The following is a 24,523-nucleotide window of genomic DNA, read 5'->3' on the forward strand; positions in this document are numbered from 1 at the left end:
CTGGGGACCATGCAAGCAGCAGCTGGTCCTGGGGACCACTCAAGTAGGGTCCCAGGGGTTGCACCAGGGCCAGCCACACCAGCCACTGCTCGGGAGGCTCTGGGCAGCTGGCTCCAAGGACCGCTGGAACAGCAGCTGGTGTGGCTGGCTCTGGGGACCTTCTAAGTAGCGGTCCTCGGGGTGCCCTGGGGACTGCCCGAGCAGCAGTGGTCCTGGGTCAGCTGGAGCAGTGGCTTGGGGTGCCTGGGAGCCATCCAGAGAGCAGTCCCCAGGAGCAGCGACCAGGGGACAGTCAACCCCCAGCACTGGAGCAGGCCCCCCCCCATCAGGGGCCCCCCGGAGCTGTGGGGCCCAGAAGTAGAGATTTAGTCAGGGGTATTTTTGGTAAAAGTCATGGACAGGTCACAGGCTGTGGGTTTTTATTTATTGCCTATGACCTATCCAGAAATACCCGTGACTAAAATACATGTGTCTAAATGTTAGCCTTAGTGATGTCCTCTAATGGGTGTGCTCAGTGGGGGGTGCCTGTGGGGATTCCTGCCCTGCTTCAGGAAGTGACTGCTGTTGTCCGTGGCAACTGAGTGAGCATCAGAAACAGCGGTGGACAAGCTGGGATGGTGAGACAGTAAGGAATGATGTCACTGAGAACATCTAGTGTGTTAGATCCAGCTTGCACTTCTGTCTTACCAAAAGTACCTCAAGTGTGTCCTGGGGGGTAGAGTAAAACCAACAGGCTGCTGAGAGCTTCTAGACTGGAGTCACTCAGTCCTTTCCTCTATACGTCCAGCTTGCAGAACAGAAGTATGGCTGACCGAGTCCTCTCTGCAGTGGAGAAGACGCTGCGCTCATCCCCCTTCAACTTCCAGGGTGCCAGAGTCATCAGTGGTCAGGAAGAAGGAGCCTATGGCTGGATCACCATTAATTACCTGTTGGGCAACTTCAAGCAGGTAACACATCCAATAGCCAGGGCAAGTGGTGTACTCCAGAAATGTGGGCGGGTGGGACTTTGTAAACCATACTTGGCAAAAGGGCTTCTGCCAGCACTGGGCTTCTTTTACAACCCCTTTTACCAGGGGTCAGAAAGTGACCCCACACAATTCTTCAGCAATCCAGCTTCCAAGGGCTCGTTAGGAAACTAAATGCATCCGCTCTCATATGTGAGGTGGTGTCATAATGGGCGCCACACAATTGGTGCCCGCACAATTTGTTAGTGCATTGAAACAGAAACCTTCTGGAATTCCTCCTGCAGTTTCAGATACACAAGATATCCTCCTTAATTTCCTGTCCTAAATCTGTGTTCTTTTAAACAGTTATTGTGTTCCACCCCAGAGTGGGAGCATTTCAGTGGCTGGCAGAATGATTCCTCTGTAGTGTTGGTAAAGTGTTTGGGGTTCTGTGGCATACACGGCACTAGAGAGAGGTGTGTCATATTTTTTTACTATCTCTCATAGGGATCGTTCAGCTGCAGATTGCGTGTTCTACCCCTCCCATGGACACCTGCTGTACATCATCTCCTCTCTCTTCTGAACCCTCATTTTGCCCCTCTACCCGGTTCTCCTCACACCCTGTGCCCTGCTCCAGGCCCCCATGCCTCCCTTCTTCCCTGTGCTACCTTCTCTCTCGCTCTCCTCCCAACCTTATTCCTGTTTCTCTCACCCCCAGGCTAGTAGCCTTGTCTCATTGTCCTGTTTTCTTTTAAGCCTGGCTGGCTGAACTTTCTGCCTCACCTGAGATCCAGCCGGGGGACATCAGGGGCCCTGGACCTTGGTGGAGCCTCCACTCAGATCACCTTTGCACCAGACCAAGAGTTGATTGAATCTCAAGAGAACTCGCTGCACTTTCGTCTCTATGGCAAGAACTACAACGTGTATACGCACAGCTTCCTGTGCTACGGGAAGGACCAGGCTCTGCGCCTGAAGCTGGCCAGTGACCTACAGGCAAGTGTGAGAGCTCCAGGGCCGGTACCTGTGGGGCTGAGAGTTTCTGGACCCTCCCCACCTTCGACATTTGCTATTTGCACACACCACTGTGGTGCAGCCGGGTGAGGCTGGAACCTGAGCCTCACAATAGTGGATTTCAGTGGGGAAGTCTCATTATCCCTGACTTACAGCCAGGAACGAAGGCCAGAGGTTTCAACCGTGGCCACCAATTTGGAGTGCCTCTGTTCTTGGGTACCCAGCTTGGAGATATCCGGGGTCTGATATTGGGGGTGTTGAGCACCCACAGCTCTGACTGAAGGTAGCAGGAGCTGTGGGTGCTCAGCACCTCTGGAAATCAGGACCAAAGTATCTCAAATTCCCACTCATTTTGAGTGCCTAACTTTGGAAATGTGGCTGCAAATGACTTGCCTGCAGCCACACGGGAAGCCTGTGACTGAGCACGACTCAGAAAGCAGGACTCCTGAGTACAGAGGATGAGTTTGTGGTTGGTATGAGAATCCTGGCATGTTATATCTGTCCCCAGTTCCAGGACAGCTTTCTTAGGTCAGTACATCCTGTTGCTGTTTTCATGGTCCCGTTCTCTGGAACTGAGTGCCAATGGCCTGGGTTGTTTTACCTGCAGAGCACACAGAATGGCAGCCTCCTGGATCCCTGCTTTCACCTCGGATATTTGAGGATTATGAATATAAGTGACCTCTACACCAACCCCTGTATAGCTAATGGTGAGCAGCAGCTTCCATTCACACAGCTTCACCTCCAGGGGAATGGGGATTACCAAAGGTGCCGAATGACCATCCAGAAGATCTTCAACACTAGCTATTGCCCTTACTCCAGCTGCGCCTTCAATGGGATTTTCCTGCCTCCGTTACAAGGGGAGTTTGGGGTGAGTCTGGACGACCGGCGGCATGCTCTAACCCAGAGCAGACACAGAAGGTCTGCTTAGGGTATGTTCCCGGGGGGCTGTAGGGAAGACTGAGGTACTTGGGGGGGCAGGGGGCTGTTTATAGTGTGGACTGAGCCTGTAAATGCCACGAGAGAACTCATCTGACCTAGTTATAACAAATCTGGTTTAAGTTATGTCCACACAGCAGATTTTTGTACATCACAGCCATATGTCACACAAGTTTGTGGTCCCCCCCCACCTCCCACACTGCCTGTGTTTGTGTCACTGCATTCTGGAGAGAGAAAGTGCCTGGAGGTCAGATACGCAGAGTGGCACTGATAGCTTGTGGGGCAGTGAACTCTGAGATGATCTACACAGCAAAATAATGGCACAAGACCTGGTGACAGGAGGCCAGCCTGGACCTCTGCCAGGGCCAATGCACTCTTAGCTGCCTTGATCACTAACCAATCTGAGCCGTGTTGTGCATGAGACATAGACCCCTTCTGCCATGTCCCTTCTAACCTGCCCCAGTTCTCTCTCTTTCCCACCCCCAGATCTTCATCCCATTCCTATTCTCTTTAACTACTCAGTCCAGTCTCCACTCCTCAGACGTCTCATCCCCATCCCACTCTTCTTGCCCTCCAGAGTCCCAGTCTCCCCCCTCCACTATCAGTCCCTGTCTCTTTGCCCAGCCAATCCCAATCCCCACGCCCCAGCTTCTCGTCCAATCTATCTTTCCCACCACCCCACGCAGTCTCCCAGTCTCCGTTGTCTTGCCCGACCAGTCCCAGCCTCCAAACCCTCCTGCACAGTTCTCACTACTAGTCTCCTTGCCCAGGCAGTCGCATTGTCCACTCCCCTGCTCTCTGTCCTAGTCTCCCTCCCTCCCCTGGTTCCCAGTCCCCGTCTCTCCCCAGCTCCCATTCCCAGTTTCTCTCTCTTTCCCCTCTCCAGTCCCAGCTCCCCAGGCTCCTTGTCACAATCTATGCCTTTCCCCTCCCACAAGTCTGGCTCTTGTCTTCTCTGCTTTTGAATCATGTAGTTTCCTCCTCCATGCTGCCTGGGCACCATTAGGAGAGTAAATGAGAGCAGAGGAGAGAGAGGCTCCTTGCTCTCAGTTCCGGTGCCCACCTTGGGCTGGCCTACAGCAGCCAGGAGCTGTAATTGCAGGAAAAGTCTGGCTTCACCCTTGCAGCCCTGATTTGAACATACTCAGGTGTTCTGTGGGGATGATGCATGCACCGTCCGACACATAGAGGAACTGTGAGGGGAGGAAGCATGCTCAGTGTGCACAGAATCTTTGGAAATTTTAGCTGCTAAACTTTTTTTTAGGAAGTCTTTCCTGAATGAATTCAAACAGATTTTTTCAAAGGCTTATAACTTGGCCAAATTTGGGCAGCTTTTCATGGGAACAAAAGGCACATTGCTGACACCAAGACAACTCCCCTGACCGATTTCAAGTCCCTGCTATTGCTTCTCAAGGAAACAGTTACCAGAATTTTTTAATATCAGAAAAACACTGTATTTTCCCCGAAACTCATTCTTAGAAACAGCTGAAACATTTTGCCTGAAACTTTTAAAAAAACAAAACAAACAACTTCCCCCACAACACACTAGCTTGAGGTAGACACCCAGTGTGGGAACTTTCAAGTTTGGCAAAGTTATAAGCAACTGAAAAGAGGCTCTTAATGGGAAGTGTCATGCAAACGTAACAATAGGCAGTGCTACCAACCCCACCTATGATAGAAGGCAGTGACGGTTGAGTCGCTCTCCTTTGCTCCACCCCCACGAGAGTGTGAATACTTGGTGCCTATAATCCTGACCTAGCCAGCTGCAAAACCCTCTCCCCAGACACCCAGATGTGCAGCCCATGGCATGTTCATGGAGCTCTATGCAAGCTGGAACGCACACGCATGCTGGGATTTCTGTTTACGCAAATGCTTTGGATTCACAGAGGGAGCCCCATGCCCTGGCGTCATTGCTCGGATTTGGACTCTGCTTTCCATACTAAGGCTAAACAGGTTTAAAATTTTCTCCCCTTCAGGCATTTTCTGCTTTCTACTTTGTGATGAACTTTTTAAACCTGACGACAGAGAAGAGCCCAGTCCCTCTAGACAAAGCGACCAGCGCTGTGGAAAGCTTCTGCTCCAGACCTTGGCACGAGGTAAGAGAGTGACCGGCTGCAGCAGCGTGAGACTCTTCCTCTGCAATAGCACCAGGAATCAGGGATCAGCCCTGGTGGTGATGGCTGTGTGTGGGAGCCAGGCAGCAGGTGAACTTCCCCCTCACAAACCCCGTTTCTAGGGAACCTCTAGACTTGCCATTGTGCGGAATCCTCCCTATGCCGATTTACAGCACACGTACCTTCTCCTGCTCTCTGGCGCTGCTTGCTGTGGTGTCTGTAGGAGTCCTTTCCTGCTCTACTTTTGGCTAAGTGACATCTCTGCTGGTGAGAGGCTGTTAGGAGGGGCCCACACATACATAAATACTTCCCACCATCCATTCAGTGCTAGGGGAGAACTTCTGGAGCATCTGGTGTTGCTAGAATCTAGATTAATGCTAATGATGGAGTGGGCAGATGCTGCCAGCACCTGGAGAGAGGTCTCTGGTGCAAGCCAGGCCTGTGGTAACCATGTGGAGCAGCAGGCAAGTAAAGTCTTTGTCCTGCTGCAGGTAAAGGCAGAATTTCCCAAGATAAAAGAGAAGTACCTGAGTGAATATTGTTTCTCCGGGACCTACATCCTCTCCCTCCTGGAGAATGGCTATGGATTCACCATGGAGCAATGGCAAAACATCCAGTTCCTTGGAAAGGTAACTTCACATATGCAGAGAGTTTTGAGATAGGGAGGGCTATGCCTATGATACCCACACCCTATATACCACCCCATCTCTGTGGGGCTATAACACTTGTGACACCACCTCCACCCTGCCCCCGCCCACACACACACACAGACACCTTGCCCCATACCACTGCCCCTAGAAGAGACCTGACCTTCTTGTCCATACCAGCCCACTCCCTGTATGTTCCTTAGTCCTGGTCGGTAATTTGGGTCTTGTCCTCTTTTCCAGATTGGCAGCAGTGATGCAGGCTGGACTCTGGGCTACATGCTGAACCTGACAAACATGATCCCTGCAGAGAAGCCCCCGACACGCCCTCTCTCCCATGCCAGTTATGTGGGGCTCATGGTGTTCTGCTCTCTCGTGTTGGTGGCTGTGCTCCTGCTTAGCTGGCTTACCTTCCACAAACCAAAGTGCCTGCAGAAGGGACTCATTTAGAGAGTGGCAAATCCCGCAGTAGAGGCTGTAATGGGCCCCTGCCACACCAGCTGTCGCACAGAGTTCTGAGGTTACCTGCAGAGCCAGCCTTACCTAGCAGAGTCCTTCCTGCCTTTCACTGAAGCTCCTGCCTGTACAAGGGCATTCAATCTTCTCCTCTGGCTCACGCCTGCACTGACGGATGCACAGGCTCCTCTTCTCTGTTGAGATGTATCTTGCTGGGATCCCTTCTTGGATTGGTCACATAAAGCAGCAGCTTTTCGGCTCTTTATGCTGCTTGTTCTTTTTGGTCTTGTTTAGACAGAGGCAGCAGTAATCCCTGAGGGAATTGCTGTGATTTGGAAGCGCCAAGCTGGCTGTGGGGCTAATCTCAGGGTTATGCCGGAAGCCATTGCACTGTGCAGAGATCTATTTCCTTTCCCCACAGCCGCTCAGAGCTTGTCTGAGCAGGGCATCCGCACCAGCACAAAGCAAGCTTGCTACCCTTGGCCACCTTCAGCTCCTCAGGAGCATGCTGTGTCCTAGCTCTGCCTACCATGTAAAACCTTCTGGATCCCAACTGCCCACTGCTTGGCTGGCCACACAGCCGGACGCCAATATGGGACAAGCAGATGTGAGGGGGAAAGGAACAGAAGATGTTGGGTCTGGAGGAGGCCAGCAGCCTTGACTGAGCCCTGGCAATGGACCTGAAATACTAGAAGGCAAAATGTTCCTTCCACAGAAGATTGGTGTATATATGAAAGAAAACCTCTTCTCTCACCACCTCCCAGAACTTATCACTGGCCCATAGCAGGCCCCTGTCCAGATTGAGTCTGATGTAAGGGACCTGTCTATCTGGTCACACACATTCTTAGCCAGACACCGCTGATCTCTCCAGGAATAACTCACATTGGGCAAGGATGATTTGCAAACAGGTTGGATTTATAGTGTACCTGCAGGCGGGGTTCCCTGGAGACTGGACCCTACAGCACACCTACAAGATTCCAGCGCTTGCAGTGGGACCATCTCTCTGGCAATGCTAATCACACAGAAACCTAGGCCCCAGGGAAGGGTGTTTAGTAGATCATGTTCCTTTAAAAGACACCTGGCACCAGTGTAAACTGAAATATGCAAATATTGATTAATGGATTCATGTTTGTGTTTGCGACGTGCATGAAAATTAGTCACAATCTGAACATTCTTTCCTTTCCCCCTGCTTAGACTTAACATCTCAACCTCAATCTGCACCCCCCCTTAGCCCCTCCCAAATGTACACACCAGCCCATTTTCTAGCCTTTAGTATGGGATAGCAACTGATCAGATTTCAGCCTCCTGTGATGTCACTCTTCCCACTTTTTGCTAAAGAACTGGAGTGGAAGCTGGGACTCAACTTCGATAACAAGCAGAAAACACTGTGAGGCATCTTCATACATCAAAAGGAGCCAGTTGCAAATCTCCTCCCCTGATAGTGATTCCCTGCTTTGGAGGCACAGAGGAAAGGAGATTCCCCAAAGCCAGGGCTGTGGGGTAAAGGGTTGGCAAATAGCGGTATCTACTTAGTCCCCAAGCAGAGCTGTGGAGGGGAATCAGATGGAGGGAGCTTTATCCTCTTTGGCACAACCTCCTTTCAGCAGACAGAGATGTATGGAGTTTAAGGCCAGAATGGTCCACTAAGATCATCTAGTCTGGCCTCCTGTATAACACAGGCCTGAGAACCTCACCCAGTAATTTCAGTATCGAACCCATAACTTCTGTTTGAGCTAGAACATATTTTTTTAGAAAGGTATCAAGTCTTGCATTAATGTTAAGTGATGGAGAACCCACCACAACCGTAGGTACATTGTACTAATGGTCAGTTACCCTCACTGTGCAAAATCTGCACCTTATTTCTAGTATGAATTTGTCTAGCTTCAGCTTTCATCCACTGATCTCATTATGCCTCATTAAAGACCCGTTTACTGTCAGAAATCTCTTCCCCCTTGTAGGTACTTGTAGACCATCATAAACTCACCTCTGAACCTTCTCTTGGATAAACTAAATAGAGCTGCTCTAGACTCTCACTCTAAGGCAGCTTTTCTAGATCTCAAGGCGTTTTTGTAGCTCTTTATTGAATACTTTCCAATATCTGAACATCCTTTTTTTGAAGCATTGACATGCTGTATACAGAGGTAAGACCTCACCCCTACTCCTGCTTGATATTACCCTCTTTATAAATCTAAGGATTACATTCACCCTCTTAGCTACAGCATCACGTTGGGTGCCCACGTTTGGTTTATCTACCAAGACCACCAAGGGTATGTTTATACAGCAAAAAAAACCTCTGTGGCAGTGAGTCTCAGAGCCCAGGTCAACTGACTCGGGCTCGTGGGACTTGTGCTGTGGGGCTAAAAATAGCCATGTAGCCACTCTGACTCAGGCTGGAGGCTGGGCTCTGCAGCCCTCTCCCCTTGCCCTTTAATCTAGATATAACCTTGCATCTGGCCATATCAAAAGGCCCAGCTTACCAGCCGATCCAGTTGGTCTGTATAACTGACCTGGCATCTTTATTATTTACCACTCTACCTATTGTTCTGTCATTTGCAAAGACACTGAGACCCTAGAATGATCCCAGGGCCAGAGACTTCATTCTGCTCAAACTGCACTCAGCGCTGGAATGGGGGAATACAAGGGAATCGCTTGCCCTGTAAATGAAGTATGTGATCAGGGTTGCTCCAGCTGAGAATAGTGACTCTGACACATCCCATTTCCTTCCACCAACTCTGCATTGTCTAGGGAACCTCCTTCTGCAGAGTGTTCCCTGAGGGAGCCATTTCCACTGGGCTAACAGTCCCTTCTTGCTGTCAGAACGGGATGGAGGGTCTGCCCCAGCCTGCAGTCTAGTTCTCTCCCCCTTCTCAGGTCAGCAGTCACTGAGTGGGCAGCCCTGAGTTCTGGTAAGTGATGGCTGTAAGTGAGTTTTGCCCTATGGCTGGGGAGTTGGAATTGCCAAATGTCAGGAAATTCTGAGTTGACGAGCCAGATTAATTGAAGCTGGTGTGGAGAGAGGGGTAAATTAATGTCCCATTCCAGACTGGCCCTTTCTGTCCTAGTAGGGAATCATGCCAAGGGAGATCAGACAGATGTCTTGGGGTCTCTGTGGGAGAAGCAGTGTTGCCAGTTCTCATGATTTAATTGCGAGTCTCAAGCTATTTGGTGTTTTTTCTTAAAACCCAGCTCCTGGAATTGTGATTAGGTGAGAATCTCAGATTTCTTTTCTTTTCTTTCAAAAAAGCAAGTTTCTAACCCTGAGGCTCAGAAGGCAAAGAAAAAGAACGCTCAATGTGTGGGGTGGTTTTTTTTAATCTTACGATTTGTTACGCTCATCTCATGATTCATGGGAGCCAGATCTAGGATATTTGAGGACTTGAGGTGGTCACTACTGAGAAGGGCAATTTTAATCTGGCATCCCCATAGGAGCTCTGCAGGCCAAGGCTCTATAGAGAATGCGCTGAATCTATACATCCCGCCAGCCTCCTTCCTTCCAGGCCAGCACTGTCTATGCCGTGGACTGGAGCTGGCCTGAGGTCTCTCTGCACTGGCCATTTCCCCCTGCTCTGACCCTCAAGGACTTTCTGCGTAGGGAAGCTGCCCAAAACCAGAGTCATAGACTTTAAGGCCAGACTTCCCATATAGCACAGGCCAAAGAGGTTTACTAGTTAGCCCTGCATCGAGCTCAGGAATTGGCGCCTGTTTAAATCGTATCTTACAGAAAGGCCTCCAGTCTGGATCTGAAGACTCCAAGAGATGAAGAACCCACCACTTCCTGTGTAGTTTGTTCCAATGGTTAATCACCCTTTTAAAAACTTGTGCCTCATTTCTAACTGACGAGCTTCAGCATCCAGCCATTGGTTCTTGTTCTGCCTCTCTCCTCGAGGTGAAAGAACTTGTTAGTCCCCAGTATTTTCTCCTTGTGCAATTACTTCTACACGGTAATCACATCCCCTCTTGGCTCTTGCTCTTCTTTTGAGTAAATTGAACAGACTGAGCTCCTCAAGTCTCATTGCGCCTGCAGGGTGTTTCCCCAGCCCTTGCATGGGAGTCAGCAGAGAACCTGGGCTGAATGTAGCCCAGTGTGTGCAAGGCCTCCCTAGGTCTGTGACTCCTGGCTCCAATTTTGAGCAGCCCCTTTCCAACAGGCTTCCTGAGTTGGACTTTATAACTTTCCAGACTGCAGCAGGGGCCCGCAATGCAATCAGACTCTGCTCCCTCCAGGCCTGATAAATTTCACCTTCTCCCCTTCTCACAAAGGTCAGGCTTGAAACTTCACAGCAGTAGGGCTGAGACTCATGCAGGGCTAAAGGCTGGGTAGGTGCCCAGCCCTCCAGCACCATCCTGTCCTCTAACTACCGACTTAAAACAACCCCACTCACTCCCCACTCCCAAGCCCAACAACCTCCCCATGCAGCCACTGGCTGCAAATGCTTCCCTGGGCCTATCGTTAAAACCTAGTAGAACAAGCTGAGTTGCTGGAGTCTCTTGTTTGGGGCAGATGACATGGCGGTGGGAACAGTGCAGGATGGCAGATTCTGACTGCTTGGGATTTGCTGCTTGGGCCATGAGCCCTTCACTCCCATTCTGAAAACACTGATCTGTAATGCTGACGCTAGCCAGTGTTTCTTATGCCTGGTTCTCCGCACTGAGCACCAGCTCACACCCCAGACCCAGAATTTTACTGGGGAAGCTGGCGTGTGCTAGTGCTGAGGGGCCTGTGCCAGAGCCTAGGGGCTGCCGGGTGTGTGCCCCACAGGGCTCTGGGGCATATGCTGAGGCCAGAGGGTCACTGGGATCACACACTTTCCTTGACACCATTCTGAATCCCTAGCTTTGCTGCCCAGCCCTGCTGCAGCAGATTGTTCGTTTTACGCACATATAAACTTTGGTATCCTTATTAAAAATCAAGACCGTTCTCCAGCGGGATCCATCTGCCTCCCAGTGAGTGGTGGGGCTCCGGCTTGAGGTGTCACCATCAGGAAGATTCTCCTGAGCTTCAAATTACATTTTCTGTTCAGCTTGATCCGATTCTTCATAATCATGTCCCCTTGGATTGTATCCTAAATCAGCCCTCTCCACCTATAATGTTTATGCATGGCCGCTATTTGTAGATATGTCGGTCTCCCCCCTCAAAAAAATTGTCATTTAGCCAAGTCAAATATATTTAGCTCTTTAATCTTTCTTTACTGAATCTTTCCCTCCAGCCCCTGCTCATTTTTTGGTTCTTCCCTGAAAATCCCTCCAGTTTTGCCAATATCTCTCTGGTAACAAGATGCCCAAAATTGCAAATAATCTTCCAGCTGGAGTCTTCCAGGGCTGTGTTTAGAGGGACCGTCTCCTGTGACCTGAGGCCTTTGCTTGTGAAACCTGGGATCATATTGGCTTTTTTGTTTCTCTTGCTGCCCTCTCATATTGCAGATTCCTACCCTCACTCCTCACTATCATTGCCTCCCGGTTTCTCCCTCTTTGAATTTCTAGGGTTTGGATAAATGTTGCCAGCTGTAGTAGCTGCATTTTTCCAAAGTAAGTCTCATTTTCTTTCCTGTCTCTGTTTCTAACACCTAGAGCTCTTTGTGTTGTTTCACTATCCTCACTGGTGTTTGCAACTCATTTGGTATCTGCTGTAAATTTCATTTCCTTCATTACCTATTCACAGGTGTTAACAAATACCAGTACCACCTGCTACTCACCTTCCCCCAATTTTCTGCTCATGGTTCCTTTCCCCTGTAAACTTACTGCGAGTTCTTTCTGTGTCTCATTATTTCCTTAGGGCCAGAAGGGAGATTTACCAAACCACCAGTGCCCAGAGCAATCTTGGCATGTTTTCCACCATTAGGGCCCCAGGCTCCTTCCTGTTACAGCATCAGTCACAGGCCACCTGTGAATAGCAGAGCTGTGAGGGCGTGGCGGAGGGAAGGGCTCATGACCAGGTGTAACAGTATCTCATTAAGCCCATGACACAGTGTTTCAATGGCTGAGTAACACCATCCTACACAAGAAATCTGCCACCACCTCTGAGTCCACCTTCCCTGCCAAAAGCCACTGCAGCCCACTAGTGCTCAGAGGTCACACCGGTTTCCTCCTTTCGCTCTCTTCAGCCCCGGGGCACCTGCCATCTGCACCTACAGAATCCCTCAAAGCCCTTTCCAAGTATTATGCCTTTTGCTTTTTTCCTGCAAGCATTAACGGAGGCTGGTGCCTGCTGCACCATTTCTTATCTGATGTATTTAGCACCTGTACAAAGCACAACTAGAGACAATTCCTGCTCCTGAGAGCATATCACCTCCTGAGACAGAAGATGAGACACGGGGGCAAGGAGTTAAATTGGGAGTGGAAGAAGGGGGTTAATATATTATTAAATGTATATTTATTCCTTTTCCTTGTATGTCTGTGCCTCCCCAAACTGAGTCATTGTGAGTTTTAAGGATTTGCTCTTTCCATATAATGGGGCCCTAAATGAGGCGTGGGGTGGGGGCCTGGTGCCTTTGACTGGGAACCTGGGGGTGGGGGCCAGCATGGGAGAAGGCACCAAGACAGGAGCAGACGAAGGATACACTGGCCTGGTGTAGTGAAGGGGATGACGGCAGGGTGCGATGTGGAACAAGATCTAGAGGCTGTTGCAGAACTGTGCTCAGCAGGGTCAGGAAGTTTATTTTGAGTGGAGGAATTCAGTGAGCAGGCGATGTCGCAGGACTGACCCAGCCAAACGAATTTCTAATGGTGGCTGGAGATAGGAGGGTACTCCCGCCTCTCCTGGTGCTGCAGGCTGCAGATAGACCCCTCTGTCCCTGATTTGCCTACCAGCCTACAATACTTGCTTTAGTAGCAATAAACAGCTATTCCCCAGAATCATGCTGCCCTTACCTGGAAAATCCTTGCCGAATAATGGAGGAAATGGATCCCAGAATGGTGCCGCATGGACCCCCTTCTCCAGGGTGTGGGGAATGGGTGCTGTGCAGCATCCATTCCCCGAGGGGTGGGGGGGACAGGTGGTTTATGGAGTGGAGGGGTGTGTGGAATAGGTTACCTGAGGGATCCTTTCTCAAGGCATGCCCAGATGGTGCTGAAGGTTCCTTGTGTTGTCTGCTCCTGACCAAGACAGGCATTTCGCTCTGGGACATGGGGAGCAGGGAGGGCCCATGGAGGGTCCTCAGGGGCAGAAGTTATAAACCTGGGACTGAAACAGCATTTAGCTCTGAACTGCCCCACTCTGCCCCATGAGCAGGGGCTGGGGGAGCAGGCTTCTCCCGTGGGAGTGGTGGGCACAGCGTCTCACATCCCAATGGGGATGGGGAGGGAGGGGCACAAAGCCCTGCTCCTGGCTGGCAAATTCTTCTTGACCTCAAATACTTTGGCTTTGGTTGGTTTGTTGATCTGACCCAGTGTTTTGGCTGCTCTGGTCATTAAAGAGGTAGCACAGGCAGTGGCTGGAGCTTTGGGAATGCTGGCTCTGTGCTCAGCTCCAGCCCTCAGTTGCTGGGTGGTGTTTCCCCCCTATGAAATAGGGCATAATGATGCCAACTTGTCCTTTGTAAAGCGCGTTGGGACCCAGAGCTGGAAGAGCTGGGTATTGCTGGCAAGTGCTGTGAAGGCCAAGTCGCTGATCCCCCGCAGATGTCCCGTTCCTCTGGTCTCTGAACAGGGCTCCTCTTGCATTTGGTGTCCCTCTTCTGTTCTCTTTCTTGCTTTGCAAGCCAACAGACATGGCAGCTGTGGAGCCTTTGTGTCTCCTGAACCTCACAGTAGCCAGCTGTCCAGCCCTGCGCTTCTCCTGCAGTGACAGTCAGTGGCTTCAGGGCCCTGTTTACCATCCAGTTAATAAATGAACAGGAATCAGTGAAACTTTCCAAACATAGAGCTGGCTCTGTAGTGATCCTGGCTCTGGGGTGGGTGGGAGCCCTGATGCTAACGCTCAGAGCTGGAAAGCATTCCAAGCTGTGCGGGGGCATTCGCAGCCCAGTTCCAGAGACTCTTTCCCTGACCCCAGCCCCCACCGCCCTGCAGGTGCAGTGGGCTGGCACTTGGCTGTGAAACTGGAGAGAGCTGGTTTGAGTTTGCACTTTAGTTCCTGTCAGGAAGGGAGCTCTGAGATCTGAGTTAATCCCAGTGCTAAGGATGTCTCAATTGCTCTGGCCTCTTGTGAGATTCCTGCTTCTGATCGAAGTGGCAGCCTCTGTGAACTTTTTCCACCACCGCTATGAGCAGCTGGTGCAGGCCCTGTTCAATGTGCACAACGAGTGTCCTGATATCACCAGGATTTACACTATTGGCCGCAGTGTCCAGGGGAGACATCTCTACGTCCTGGAATTCAGTGACAACCCTGGAATCCATGAACTCTGTAAGTACCGAATGAGAGGAGGTTCCTGGGGGGCCCTGTACCTGTGCAGGCTGCTGTCTGTGCCACGCCAAACCCCACCCCCCAGATCGTTCTACATGGTACAGGTTATGGGGCCAGACTTCTTCCTTCAGGGAAGTCACTGTCAGACAGGGATCTGGTGCTTTCCGAACAGCCCTAGACTGTGCTAGGCTCAGTAGCCTCCATGTTCAGCGCGGTCCGGACGGCCCATACTGTAATTGTAGGCACACAACGCCCACTTCAGCAAGTGAGTTAGTAGGCCCCATAACCAGGGAGACAGGGTGAAGCAGATATGGGGGTTGACAGGGACCCAAAAGCCTACGGCCATGGAGACAGTTAGAGGTTACCTCTGCACATGGCCCAGTGCACATGGGGAGGAGCCTTAGCACAGTCAGGCACATTAAATGGGACTCTGAGTTTTAAATCCAAGTGAATTTAATGATGAAGGCACCAGCTGGAATTCCCATTGGGCCCCTCCGTTTCACTGCCCCAGTTAGTAATTGGCAGTTTTTCACACCACACCCTGACCCACCCAGGGCACTGTACTAGGCCGAGGTGATCTGTGATGGGAGGGGGGAAAGACAAGGTCCCCCACCATCACCACGCTGGCTGGAAGAGTCTGTAATGGGTTGGATTGGCCGAGCCCCTCCACAGGGCACTGGGCTGGGCATGCAATGCCTGTGATGGGAGGGCAGGGACAGGCCATGGTGGGGGGCTGAAGTCCTGCACTGAGTCTGACCTGCCATGACATACAGAGGGCTGTGAATTGGTGCAAAGCTCTCTCCCATCTCTCTCACTGTGGCCCAACAGTGCTGAGCACAGGGCGTGTTGGGGGGAGCAGCCAGGGAAGCCAAACCAGCTACAATGTTTCATGCTCAGGTCCTTGTAACATCACAGCACTGAGATATATGTATAGTGAAAACAATCATCAGATTACCATCAAAGAGTTAAGAAATGGTGAGTATGGCTAACAAGAAGAATAGGTTACATAAAAAACAAGTATTACATGCTTCTTAGAGTTTATACTTAGCTTTAATAGACTAAAATCTTTGTCTAAAGCAGTTTCTCACCCAAAGCAATCTCCAGCCATTACTAACCAACATGGCTAGGGTCCAACTTTTGTGAATGCAGAAGCATTGTCCTTTTTTGCTTCCTCAGTGAAGGATGAAAAATATGTCTCTTTGCCTTTCTGTTAGACCCCAAAGTCCATTGTTTTTGCCCTCCTGAATCAGGATGACCCCCAATAACTCTTTCCTGGGCTGCTGGTTCCAAGTTGTCTTTGTGTTCTCCTGTTGACTCCATATGCAAAAATGGGCTTCCATTGTATTGGCTTACAATGCTTAATTTACATAGCTGACAATGAGACAGGTGAATCATCTTCCTTTGTCTCAAAACCTGTTTGTCATCCCTGCCTTGATTTGGAGTTTAAAACATGTGTGCAGTAAATATACACAACTTTTTAAATAGCATCCATCCGCACATCCTGGCATGGTTCTGAGGATCAGCATGACGTAAGCTTTTATTAGATACCTCACAGGACCCGTTTTGGATCAATACTGTGAAAGCAGCGTGTTGGGTGTAATGGCTTTGTCAGGCCTGATAGGAATTGCTGTAACAGAACAGTGAGCCCTTTGCCAGTTGGCACTGAGGCGTTCTTAGGGTTACAAGTGCTTTCTCTGCTTTGCAGACAAAACCCATCAAATTTAGATTGGATTGGCTGCCCCATGTGAGCAGAACCCAGGGCTGTCCAGAGGGGGGGGAAAGTGGGGCAATTTGCCCCGGGCCCTGGAGGGTCCCCCACGAGAATATAGTATTCTATAGTATTGCAACTTTTTTTTTAAAGAAGGGGCCCCCAAAATTGCTTTGCCCCAGGCCCCCTGAATCCTCTGGGCGGCCCTGGCAGAACCTGCTGGAGTGGGGGGAAGGCAACTGCTCCTCTAGGTGAGAGGCTGTCTGTCTTCTGATGCAAGGAAGTCCAAGGTGTTGGGGAGAGTGCGATCACAGCCTGTGCCTCATGCCTACTTCTTTCCAGCTGGTGAAATCAAGCAGGAGATGCTGCATCCACTCTCAGGAGCCCAGCAGCACCTCCTCTGGGGCCTGGGCAGTGACGGTGAGGTACTAGCACTCTACAGCAAACAACAGCTTGGCCCTTACCAGGAAACAGTCTCCTAACACTACTAACTACTTACTACCCTGCTCTAGTCTTTTAGACTGCTAGGGGTGAACTCTGCACATGCCCTAGTGCACATGCGAAGGAGCCAGGCCTGAGCCTGAATGTCTACGCCACAATTAAACAGCCCCTTAGCCCGAGCCCTGCAAGCCCGAGTCAGCTGGCATGGGCCAGCCGTGGATTTTTCATTGCAGTGCAGAGATACCCGGGGAAGGGAGGGGGAACTATTGAGAAGTTTATGGTGACTCAGCTCTGCAATCACTAGAGCTCAGATTGCCCTGACAATCCAGCCTCGGTCTGGGAGTGGCAGGGAGATGGCCCTGGTCCTGAGAGTCAGTGAATGAAGCCTCCATGTCCTCACTGAGTCTTGTATTTCTAATGGTTGCATGTTGGAAGACAGGATTAGAATTCAAAATGACTTTGACAAATTAGAGAATTGTTCTGAAATCAGTAGGCTGAAATTCAGTAAAGGTGAGTGCAAAGTACTTCACTTAGGAAGGAAAAATCAAATGCACGACTACAAAATGTGGAATAACTGGCTAGGTGGCAGCACTGCTGAAAAGGATCTGGGGTCATAGTGGCTCACAAATTGAATATGAGCCAACAGTGTGAAGAAGTTATGGAAAAGGCTAATAGGAATGTCACATGTAAGACATGGGAGGTAATTGTCCCTCTCTACTTGGCACTGGTGAGGTTTCAGCTGGAGTTCTATGCCCAGTACTGGGCAGCACACTACAGGAAAGATGTGGACAAACTGGTGAGAGTCTAGAGGGGAGCAACAAAAATGATCAGAGATTAAGAAAACCTAGGGTTACCATATTGTGTGCCTCCAAATGGAGGACACTCCACGGCCCCCGGCCCCACCCCCAGCCCCGCCCAACCCCGCCCCCTCCCCAAAGTCTCCACCCCCTCCCCTGCTTCCCGCGAATATTTGATTCGCGGGAAGCCTGAAGCAGGTAAGGGGGGTGTGGGGGGAGGAGGCGCGGCCCAGGCTGGCCCCCCGGCGTCTCCAGCCTGGGTCAGCTCGGGCCCTGGGGTGCCGGCCCCGGCCGACCACCCCCGGCCCGCCCAGCACTGCCGGCCCCCGGCGGCCCGGCGCACCCCCCGGCTCCCCGCCGGCCCGGCTGACCCGGCTCCCCGCCGGCCCGGCTGACCCGGCTCCCCGCCGGCCCGGCTCCCCGCCGGCCCGGCCGGCCCGGCTCCCCGCGGGCCCGGCTGACCTCCCGATTTTCCCGGACATGCCCGGCTTTTGGGGATTTCCCCCCGGACGGGGATTTGAGCCCCCAAAAGCCGGACATGTCCGGGAAAATCCGGACGTATGGTAACCCTAGAAAACCTGATCTATGGGGAAAGGTTAAAAAAACTGGGCATGTTGAGTCTTGCAAAAAGCAGACTGAGGGGGATGCGATAACAGTCTTCATATCTGTTAGGGGCTGTTATAAAGGAGACTGTGATCAATTGTTCTCCATGTCCACTGAAGGTAGGACAAGGAGTAATGGGTTTAATCTGCAGCAAGGGAGATTTAGGTTAGATACATTAGAACCTCAGAGTTATGAACACCAGAGTTACGAACTGACCAGTCAACCTCGCTCCACATTTGGAACCAGAAGCACCCAATCAGACAGCGGCAGAGACACGCCCTCCCCACCCCACCCCCAAAAAACATATACAGTACAGTACTATGTTAAAGGTAAACCACTAAAAAAATAAAGGGAAAGTTTAAAAAAAAGATTTGACATGGAAAGAAACTTTCTGTGCTTTTTTTCATTTAAATTAAGACGGTTAATAGCAGCATTTTTCTTCTGCACAGTAAAATTTCAAAGCTGTATTAAGTCAATGTTCAGTTGTAAACTTTTAAAAGAACAACCATTACATTTTGTTCAGAATTATGAACATTTCAGAATTACCGAACGACCTCCATTCCCGAGGCATTCGTAACACTGAGGTTCTACAGTATTAGGAAAATCCTTATAACTAGAAAGAGCGTTAAGCTGTGGAATAGGCTTCCCCATGGCTGGAGGGTTTTAAGAACAGGTTGGACAAACACCTCTCTGGGATGGTCTCGCTATACTTGGTCCTTCCTTAGTGCAGGGGGCTGGGCTTGTGCTCCCAAGGTCCTGTCCAGCCCTACATTTCTATGCACAGGTGCCGGCTTTCAGGTTTCTCTGGGGTACTTAACCCCCGCTCACTCCAGGCCCCCCCTTCACTCCAGCCCTTCCCCCAAACCCCAGCCCCGCCCCGCCTCTTCCTGCCCCCACTATGCCGCTGCCTCGTCTCTTCCTGCCCAGTTCTGCCCCCTCTCCCAAGCATGCCCTGTCACTCGCTCCTCCCCCTCCCTCCTGCACGCTGGAACAGCGCAGCGGGTGGAAGGCGCTGGGCAGGAGGGGGAGGAGTTGTTTGGGAGAGCGCTGGGGGGGGGGGGGAAAGAGAGCTGGCTGCCAGTGGGTACTAAGCACCCACTAACTTTTTTCACGGAGTCAGCGCCTGTGTTTCTATGATTCTAGGATATATTTAGCCATTAGGTCCTAGGGGGTGACTGTGGAGTCAGGCACAACTCGCTAGCGATTTGCTTGACAGCCACTGGAGAAGGGCTCGAGGTGGGTATGGGGCACTTTGCTATCTGGTAAGGGATGCCCTGCCCCCTCCCTCATACGCTGGGTTCTCTGCCTCTGGAGGACATGAGGAAGGGGCTCTGGCCTAGATGCTTGGTCTGGTTCTCATCAGACCCTTTGCCTTCCCTGTCTGGCTGAGTTTAGGGTCTGGGTAAGAGCTGGCCCTGATGACTACTAGGAAATTCCAAAAAGTGTAGAGTTCAGTGTCCCATTTACTCATGTGGATGTATGGCACCGATGCTCTGGGATCCCTCCAGCTACCTGGTGCAATTCAGGCCCTGTCCTTGGCTAATAAATCCACGTTCCCCCGTGTGCTGTCCCTCTCCCTCCTCCCGTGGAACTCAGCTCCGAAAAAAGCAACAGAGGGTCCTGTGGCACCTTTAAGACTAACAGAAGTATTGGGAGCATAAGCTTTCATGGGTAAGAACCTCACTTCTTCAGATGCAAGTAATGGAAATTTCCAGAGGCAGGTATAAATCAGTCTGGAGATAACGAGGTTAGTTCAATCAGGGAGGGTGAGGTGCTCTGCTAGCAGTTGAGGTGTGAACACTACGGAAGGAGAAACTGCTTCTGAAGTTGGATAGCCATTCACAGTCTTTATTTAATCCTGATCTGATGGTGTCAAATTTGCAATGAACTGGAGCTCAGCAGTTTCTCTTTTGAGTCTGGTCCTGAAGTTTCTTTGCTGTGAGATGGCTACCTTTACATCTGCTATTGTGTGGCCAGGGAGGTTGAAGTGTTCTCCTACAGGTTTTTGTATATTGCCATTCCTGATATCTGACTTGTGTCCATTTATCCTCTTGCATATTGACTGTCCAGTTTGGCCAATGTACATAGCAGAAGGGCATTGCTGGCACATGATGGCATATAGAACATTGGTGGACGTGCAGGTGAATGAGCCGGTGATGTTGTAGCTGATCTGGTTATATCCTGTGATCATAGAATCATAGAATATCAGAGTTGGAAGGGACCTCAGGAGGTCATCTAGTCCAACCCCCTGCTCAAAGCAGGACCAATTCCCAACTAAATCATCCCAGCCAGGGCTTTGTCAAGCTGGGCCTTAAAAACCTCCAAGGAAGGAGATTCCACCACCTCCCTTGGTAAAGCATTCCAGTGCTTCACCACCCTCCTAGTGAAATAGTGTTTCCTAATATCCAACCTAGACCTCCCTCACTGCAACTTGAGACCATTGCTCCTTATTCTGTCATCTGCCACCACTGAGAACAGCCGAGCTCCATCCTCTTTGGAACCCCCCCTCAGGTAGTTGAAAGCAGCTATCAAATCCCCCCTCATTCTTCTCTTCTGGAGACTAAACAATCCCAGTTCCCTCAGCCTCTCCTCATAAGTCATGTGCTCCAGACCCCTAATCATTTTTGTTGCCCTCTGCTGGACTCTTTCCAATATTTCCACATCCTTCTTGTAGTGTGGGGCCCAAAACTGGACACAGTACTCCAGATGAGGCCTCACCAATGTCGCATAAAGGGGAACGATCACGTCCCTCGATCTGCTGGCAATGCCCCTACTTATACAGCCCAAAATGTCATTAGCCTTCTTGGGAACAAGAGCACACTGTTGACTCATATCCAGCTTCTTGTCCACTGTGACCCCTAGGTCCTTTTCTGCAGAACTGCTACCTAGCCATTCGGTCCCTAGTCTGTAGCAGTGCATGGGATTCTTCCGTCCTAAGTGCAGGACTCTGCACTTGTCCTTGTTGAACCTCATCAGGTTTCTTTTGGCCCACTCCTCTAATTTGTCTAGGTCCCTCTGTATCTGATCCCTACCCTCCAGCGTATCTACCATGCCTCCCAGTTTAGTGATGGTGTTGCTGGTGTAAATATGTGGGCAGAGTTGGCATCGAGGTTTGTTGCATGGGTTGGTTCCTGAGTTAGAGTTGTTATGGTGCAGTGCGTGGTTGCTGGTGAGAATATGCTTAAGGTTGGCGGGTTGCCTGTGGGCGAGGACTGGCCTGCCTCCCAAGGTCTGTGAAAGTGAGGGATCATTGTCCAGGATGGGTTGTAGATCACTGATGAGATCCGAAACTGTGTCACTCCCTAGAGTTGAACACTGGAGAGCCGAGGGCAGGCTGCTCTCAACAGGGGACTCAGGCAATAAGCTTACTGTCATTACGCTGACAGAACAGGCTGTGCGGAGCTCCAGGGAGGCAGCCTCCTCAGGCCCACATCCAGCGCTGGCCAGAGGGAGCTTAAGAGGGTTTAACGGGGCAGCTCTTGCTTTCAATGCATCTTTATAGGAAAGAATCTGGGGCTAGGCCAAGGCTGAGAGAGTGAGTTTATCCTGCAGTTTAATTTAAAGCATCTTGAGGCTTGTGAAGTCAGGAATGTGACATGCCAACGAGCAGCACTGAGAACAAACAGTGAAGGGGAGTTCTGGGCCAAGGGAGAGACCGGCGTAAATAGTTTGCTCCTCATGGAGTTTGAGCCAGTGACTTCCCTGCTCCCTCTGTATCAAAGTCGTGATAGCCCTGCACCCCGTCCAGCTTCAGAGCACCCCATGGTTATGCCCCCCAGTATTGGAGCAGTAACTCTCCTGCACCTGCCCTCCCCGCCCCAGTGTCTGAACAGTGACCCTCTGTTCAATGTGTTCTGCTGCATTTCTTGTCCTAGTCTGATGCTGAGCAGCTGTTAAACAACCACTGTGTTCTACTGTGGCAGTGGCAGTGTCTCGGTGGTGGGCCATGCTTTCGGGGTAGGTCCTAGGGAGGCCACTCCTGCTGCACTTTGGCAGTGGAGGGGTTGGGCAGTGTAAGAGAATGCAGATACTATTACTGATTAGTGAGTTTACTTATTAAATGAAAGAGAACATTATTACTTATCTGAGTACCTAGGAGCCCCCGTCCTGGCCCAGGACCCCATTTTCTAGGCACGGTACAAACAAATCATTTGGGTCATTTGTTGGTTCTGCTCAGAGATGTCACTGGGTTGCCCCACTGAATGTTGGCTCCCTGTTCATGGGGAGTATCTGGCTCTGTACCATATCTCAGCCCCCACCCTCCCTGGTTATGGTGTCACTGGGACTCTTGTTTTTCCCCAGTGGAGCCAGAGTTCAAGTATGTTGGAAACATGCATGGGAACGAGGTTCTGGGCAGGGAGCTGCTGATCCAGCTCTCTGAGTTCCTGTGTGAGGAGTATCGCCGGCGGAACGAACGGATCACACGGCTCATCTGGGACACACGCATCCACATCCTGCCCTCCATGAACCCAGACGGATATGAAGTGGCTGCCAACCAGGTACCAGGCAAGCATTCTCCTCCTCTTACCTGGCAGGGGCATGTCATGCTCTTGTGCTGTAGGACCCTAGTGCCTCCTCCACCAGTAATTGCTAGGGATGAATAGAAAGGAATAGCACAGGCATGTAGGGGCAAAATCAGAAAGGTACAACATGAGTTACACCTAGCAAGGGACACAAAAGGCAATAAGAGGTTTTGTAAATCCATTCAGAGCAAGAGAAAGATTAAGGAACGTGTAGATCCACTATTTAGTGGGGATGGAAAGCTAACAACAGACATCAAAAAGGCTGAGATGTTTAATGCCTATTTTGCCTCCATCTTCACCAAGCTGGAGGGGTTGCAAGCACTTTGGAGGACAGGATTAGAATTCAAAATGACCTTGACAAGTTGGAGAATTGGTCTGAATTCAGCAAGCTGAAATTCAATGAAGACAAGTGCAAAGTACTTCACTTAGGAAGGAAAAATCAAATGCACAGCTACAAAATGGGAAATAACTAGCTAGGCGGTAGCATTGCTGAAAAGGATTTGTGGGGGGTACAAAGGGTCACAAATTGAATGAGTCAACAATGTGATGCAGTTGCAAAAACGGCTAATATCATTTTCAGGGGTATAGTAACAGGAAGATTGTATGTAAGACATGGGAGGTAGTTGTCCCACTATACTCAGCACTGGAGAGGCCTCAGCTGGATACTGTGTCCAATTCTGGGCCCCACACTTTAGGAAAGTTGTGGACAAATTTGGAAAGAGTCCAGAGGAAAGCAACAAAAATGATAAAAGGTTTAGAAAACCTGACCTATGAGGAAGGATTTTTTAAAAAGTGAATCTTTAGTCTTGAGAAAAGAAGACTGAGGGGAGAGGACTTGATAAGTCTTCAAAATTGTTACAGGCTGTTATAAAGAGGACTGTGATCAATTGTTCTCCATGTCCACTAAAGGTAGGACAAGAAGTAAGGAGCTTAATCCACAGCAGGGGAGATTCAAGTTAGATAACAGGAAAATCTTTATAATGCTCAGGGGAGTTGAGCTCTGGAACAGGCTCCCAATGGAAGTTGTGGAATCCCTGTCATTGGAAATTTTTAAGAATGGGCTGGACAAACACCTGTTGTGCTCGGGCAGAACAAAGTAACCCTGGACAATCCCCAAGAGACTGAACTAGATGACCCTTCCTGCTCTATGTGTCTATGATTGCAGGGAGAGACCATCATTCTGCTGTCTCTTCCACCTGCAACCTCCAAATCCCTGGTCTCTCAGCTTGTGTTTCATCCCATCCCCCTACCCTTGCTCCCTCAATGTGTGTTTCACCCAACTTGGACCCCAGCCTGGGGACCATGGGTCCTTCAGCACATCTCACCCCAGCCTGGACCTCCAAAGCGACCAGGTCCTCAGCCTGTAATTTACCTCACTTGGGCCCCTCACCATTGTCTCTGTGGCTCTATTGTTTCCATTATTACTACAGATTGTGGACTTTACAAGTCCTCAGGGAGCTGACTCTGTTTTGTTTGTAGTTCAGTCTCCCAGAGCCCAGCTAGCTCTGACCTGCATCTGCCCTCTCTGAGTGACAGACTGGGAGCTGACCAGGAAACCTGCTGTCCTCCTTTAGTCTTGCTCTGGGGTGGGTGTCAGGTGGGTGTCAGATATTAAAGATCCCAAGAGCCATGGCACTGTCAATGGATTGTAGAGAAACCCTGTACCTGGACATCTGACTCTAACCCTGCAGAAGTTACAGGCACTGGGCCAATCTGCCCTAGCTAAATCCCACAGCAGTTGCAGGGTGGGAGGGTAGAACATGGCCCCCAGGCTAAGTAGGTAAGTGATTCATTTAAGGGGACACCTCTCTGCTGCCCAAGAAGGCAAGTTGCTGAATCCACACAGTGTTGGGGGCATGTCCCCTACACAGCTGAGAAATGTTGCCAAGAGCAGGATGGGAGGAAGACTGGTCCTGTGATTAAGGAGGCCTGTGGCCATCAGATTCTCTGGTCCCACCAAGCAGTGCTCAATGCTGAATCAAGAGTGTTGTGTGCGAGGGTAAAG

General features: G+C 50.5%; 2 protein-coding genes across 13 annotated transcripts in view; both read left to right on the forward strand.

Moving 5' to 3' along the window:
- The window catches only part of ENTPD1 (ectonucleoside triphosphate diphosphohydrolase 1), a 100,970-nt gene extending 92,924 nt beyond the window's left edge, over positions 1-8,046 (forward strand). For 10 of the 12 annotated variants that reach the window (XM_065552722.1, XM_065552720.1, XM_065552724.1 and 7 more), the window contains 6 exons: positions 788-947; positions 1,701-1,931; positions 2,557-2,823; positions 4,868-4,987; positions 5,497-5,634; positions 5,893-8,046. In XM_065552722.1, coding sequence (XP_065408794.1) covers positions 788-947; positions 1,701-1,931; positions 2,557-2,823; positions 4,868-4,987; positions 5,497-5,634; positions 5,893-6,099 — 1,123 coding nt within the window. In that variant the 3' untranslated portion in view covers positions 6,100-8,046. Of the gene's footprint in view, positions 1-787; positions 948-1,700; positions 1,938-2,556; positions 2,824-4,867; positions 4,988-5,496; positions 5,635-5,892 lie in introns of all 12 variants that reach the window. The other 2 variants (XM_024100470.3, XM_065552717.1) reach the window with 1 other exon arrangement.
- Positions 8,047-13,984: 5,938 nt separating this feature from the next.
- Positions 13,985-24,523, forward strand: part of CPN1 (carboxypeptidase N subunit 1) — a 35,322-nt gene continuing 24,783 nt past the window's right edge. The window contains exons 1-2 of the mRNA XM_005289356.4: positions 13,985-14,446; positions 22,298-22,494. Coding sequence (XP_005289413.1) covers positions 14,224-14,446; positions 22,298-22,494 — 420 coding nt within the window. The 5' untranslated portion in view covers positions 13,985-14,223. The remainder of the gene's footprint in view (positions 14,447-22,297; positions 22,495-24,523) is intronic.

This window comes from Chrysemys picta, chromosome 7, assembly GCF_011386835.1.
Source record: "Chrysemys picta bellii isolate R12L10 chromosome 7, ASM1138683v2, whole genome shotgun sequence".
In the NCBI taxonomy this organism is placed as follows: Eukaryota; Metazoa; Chordata; order Testudines; family Emydidae; genus Chrysemys; species Chrysemys picta.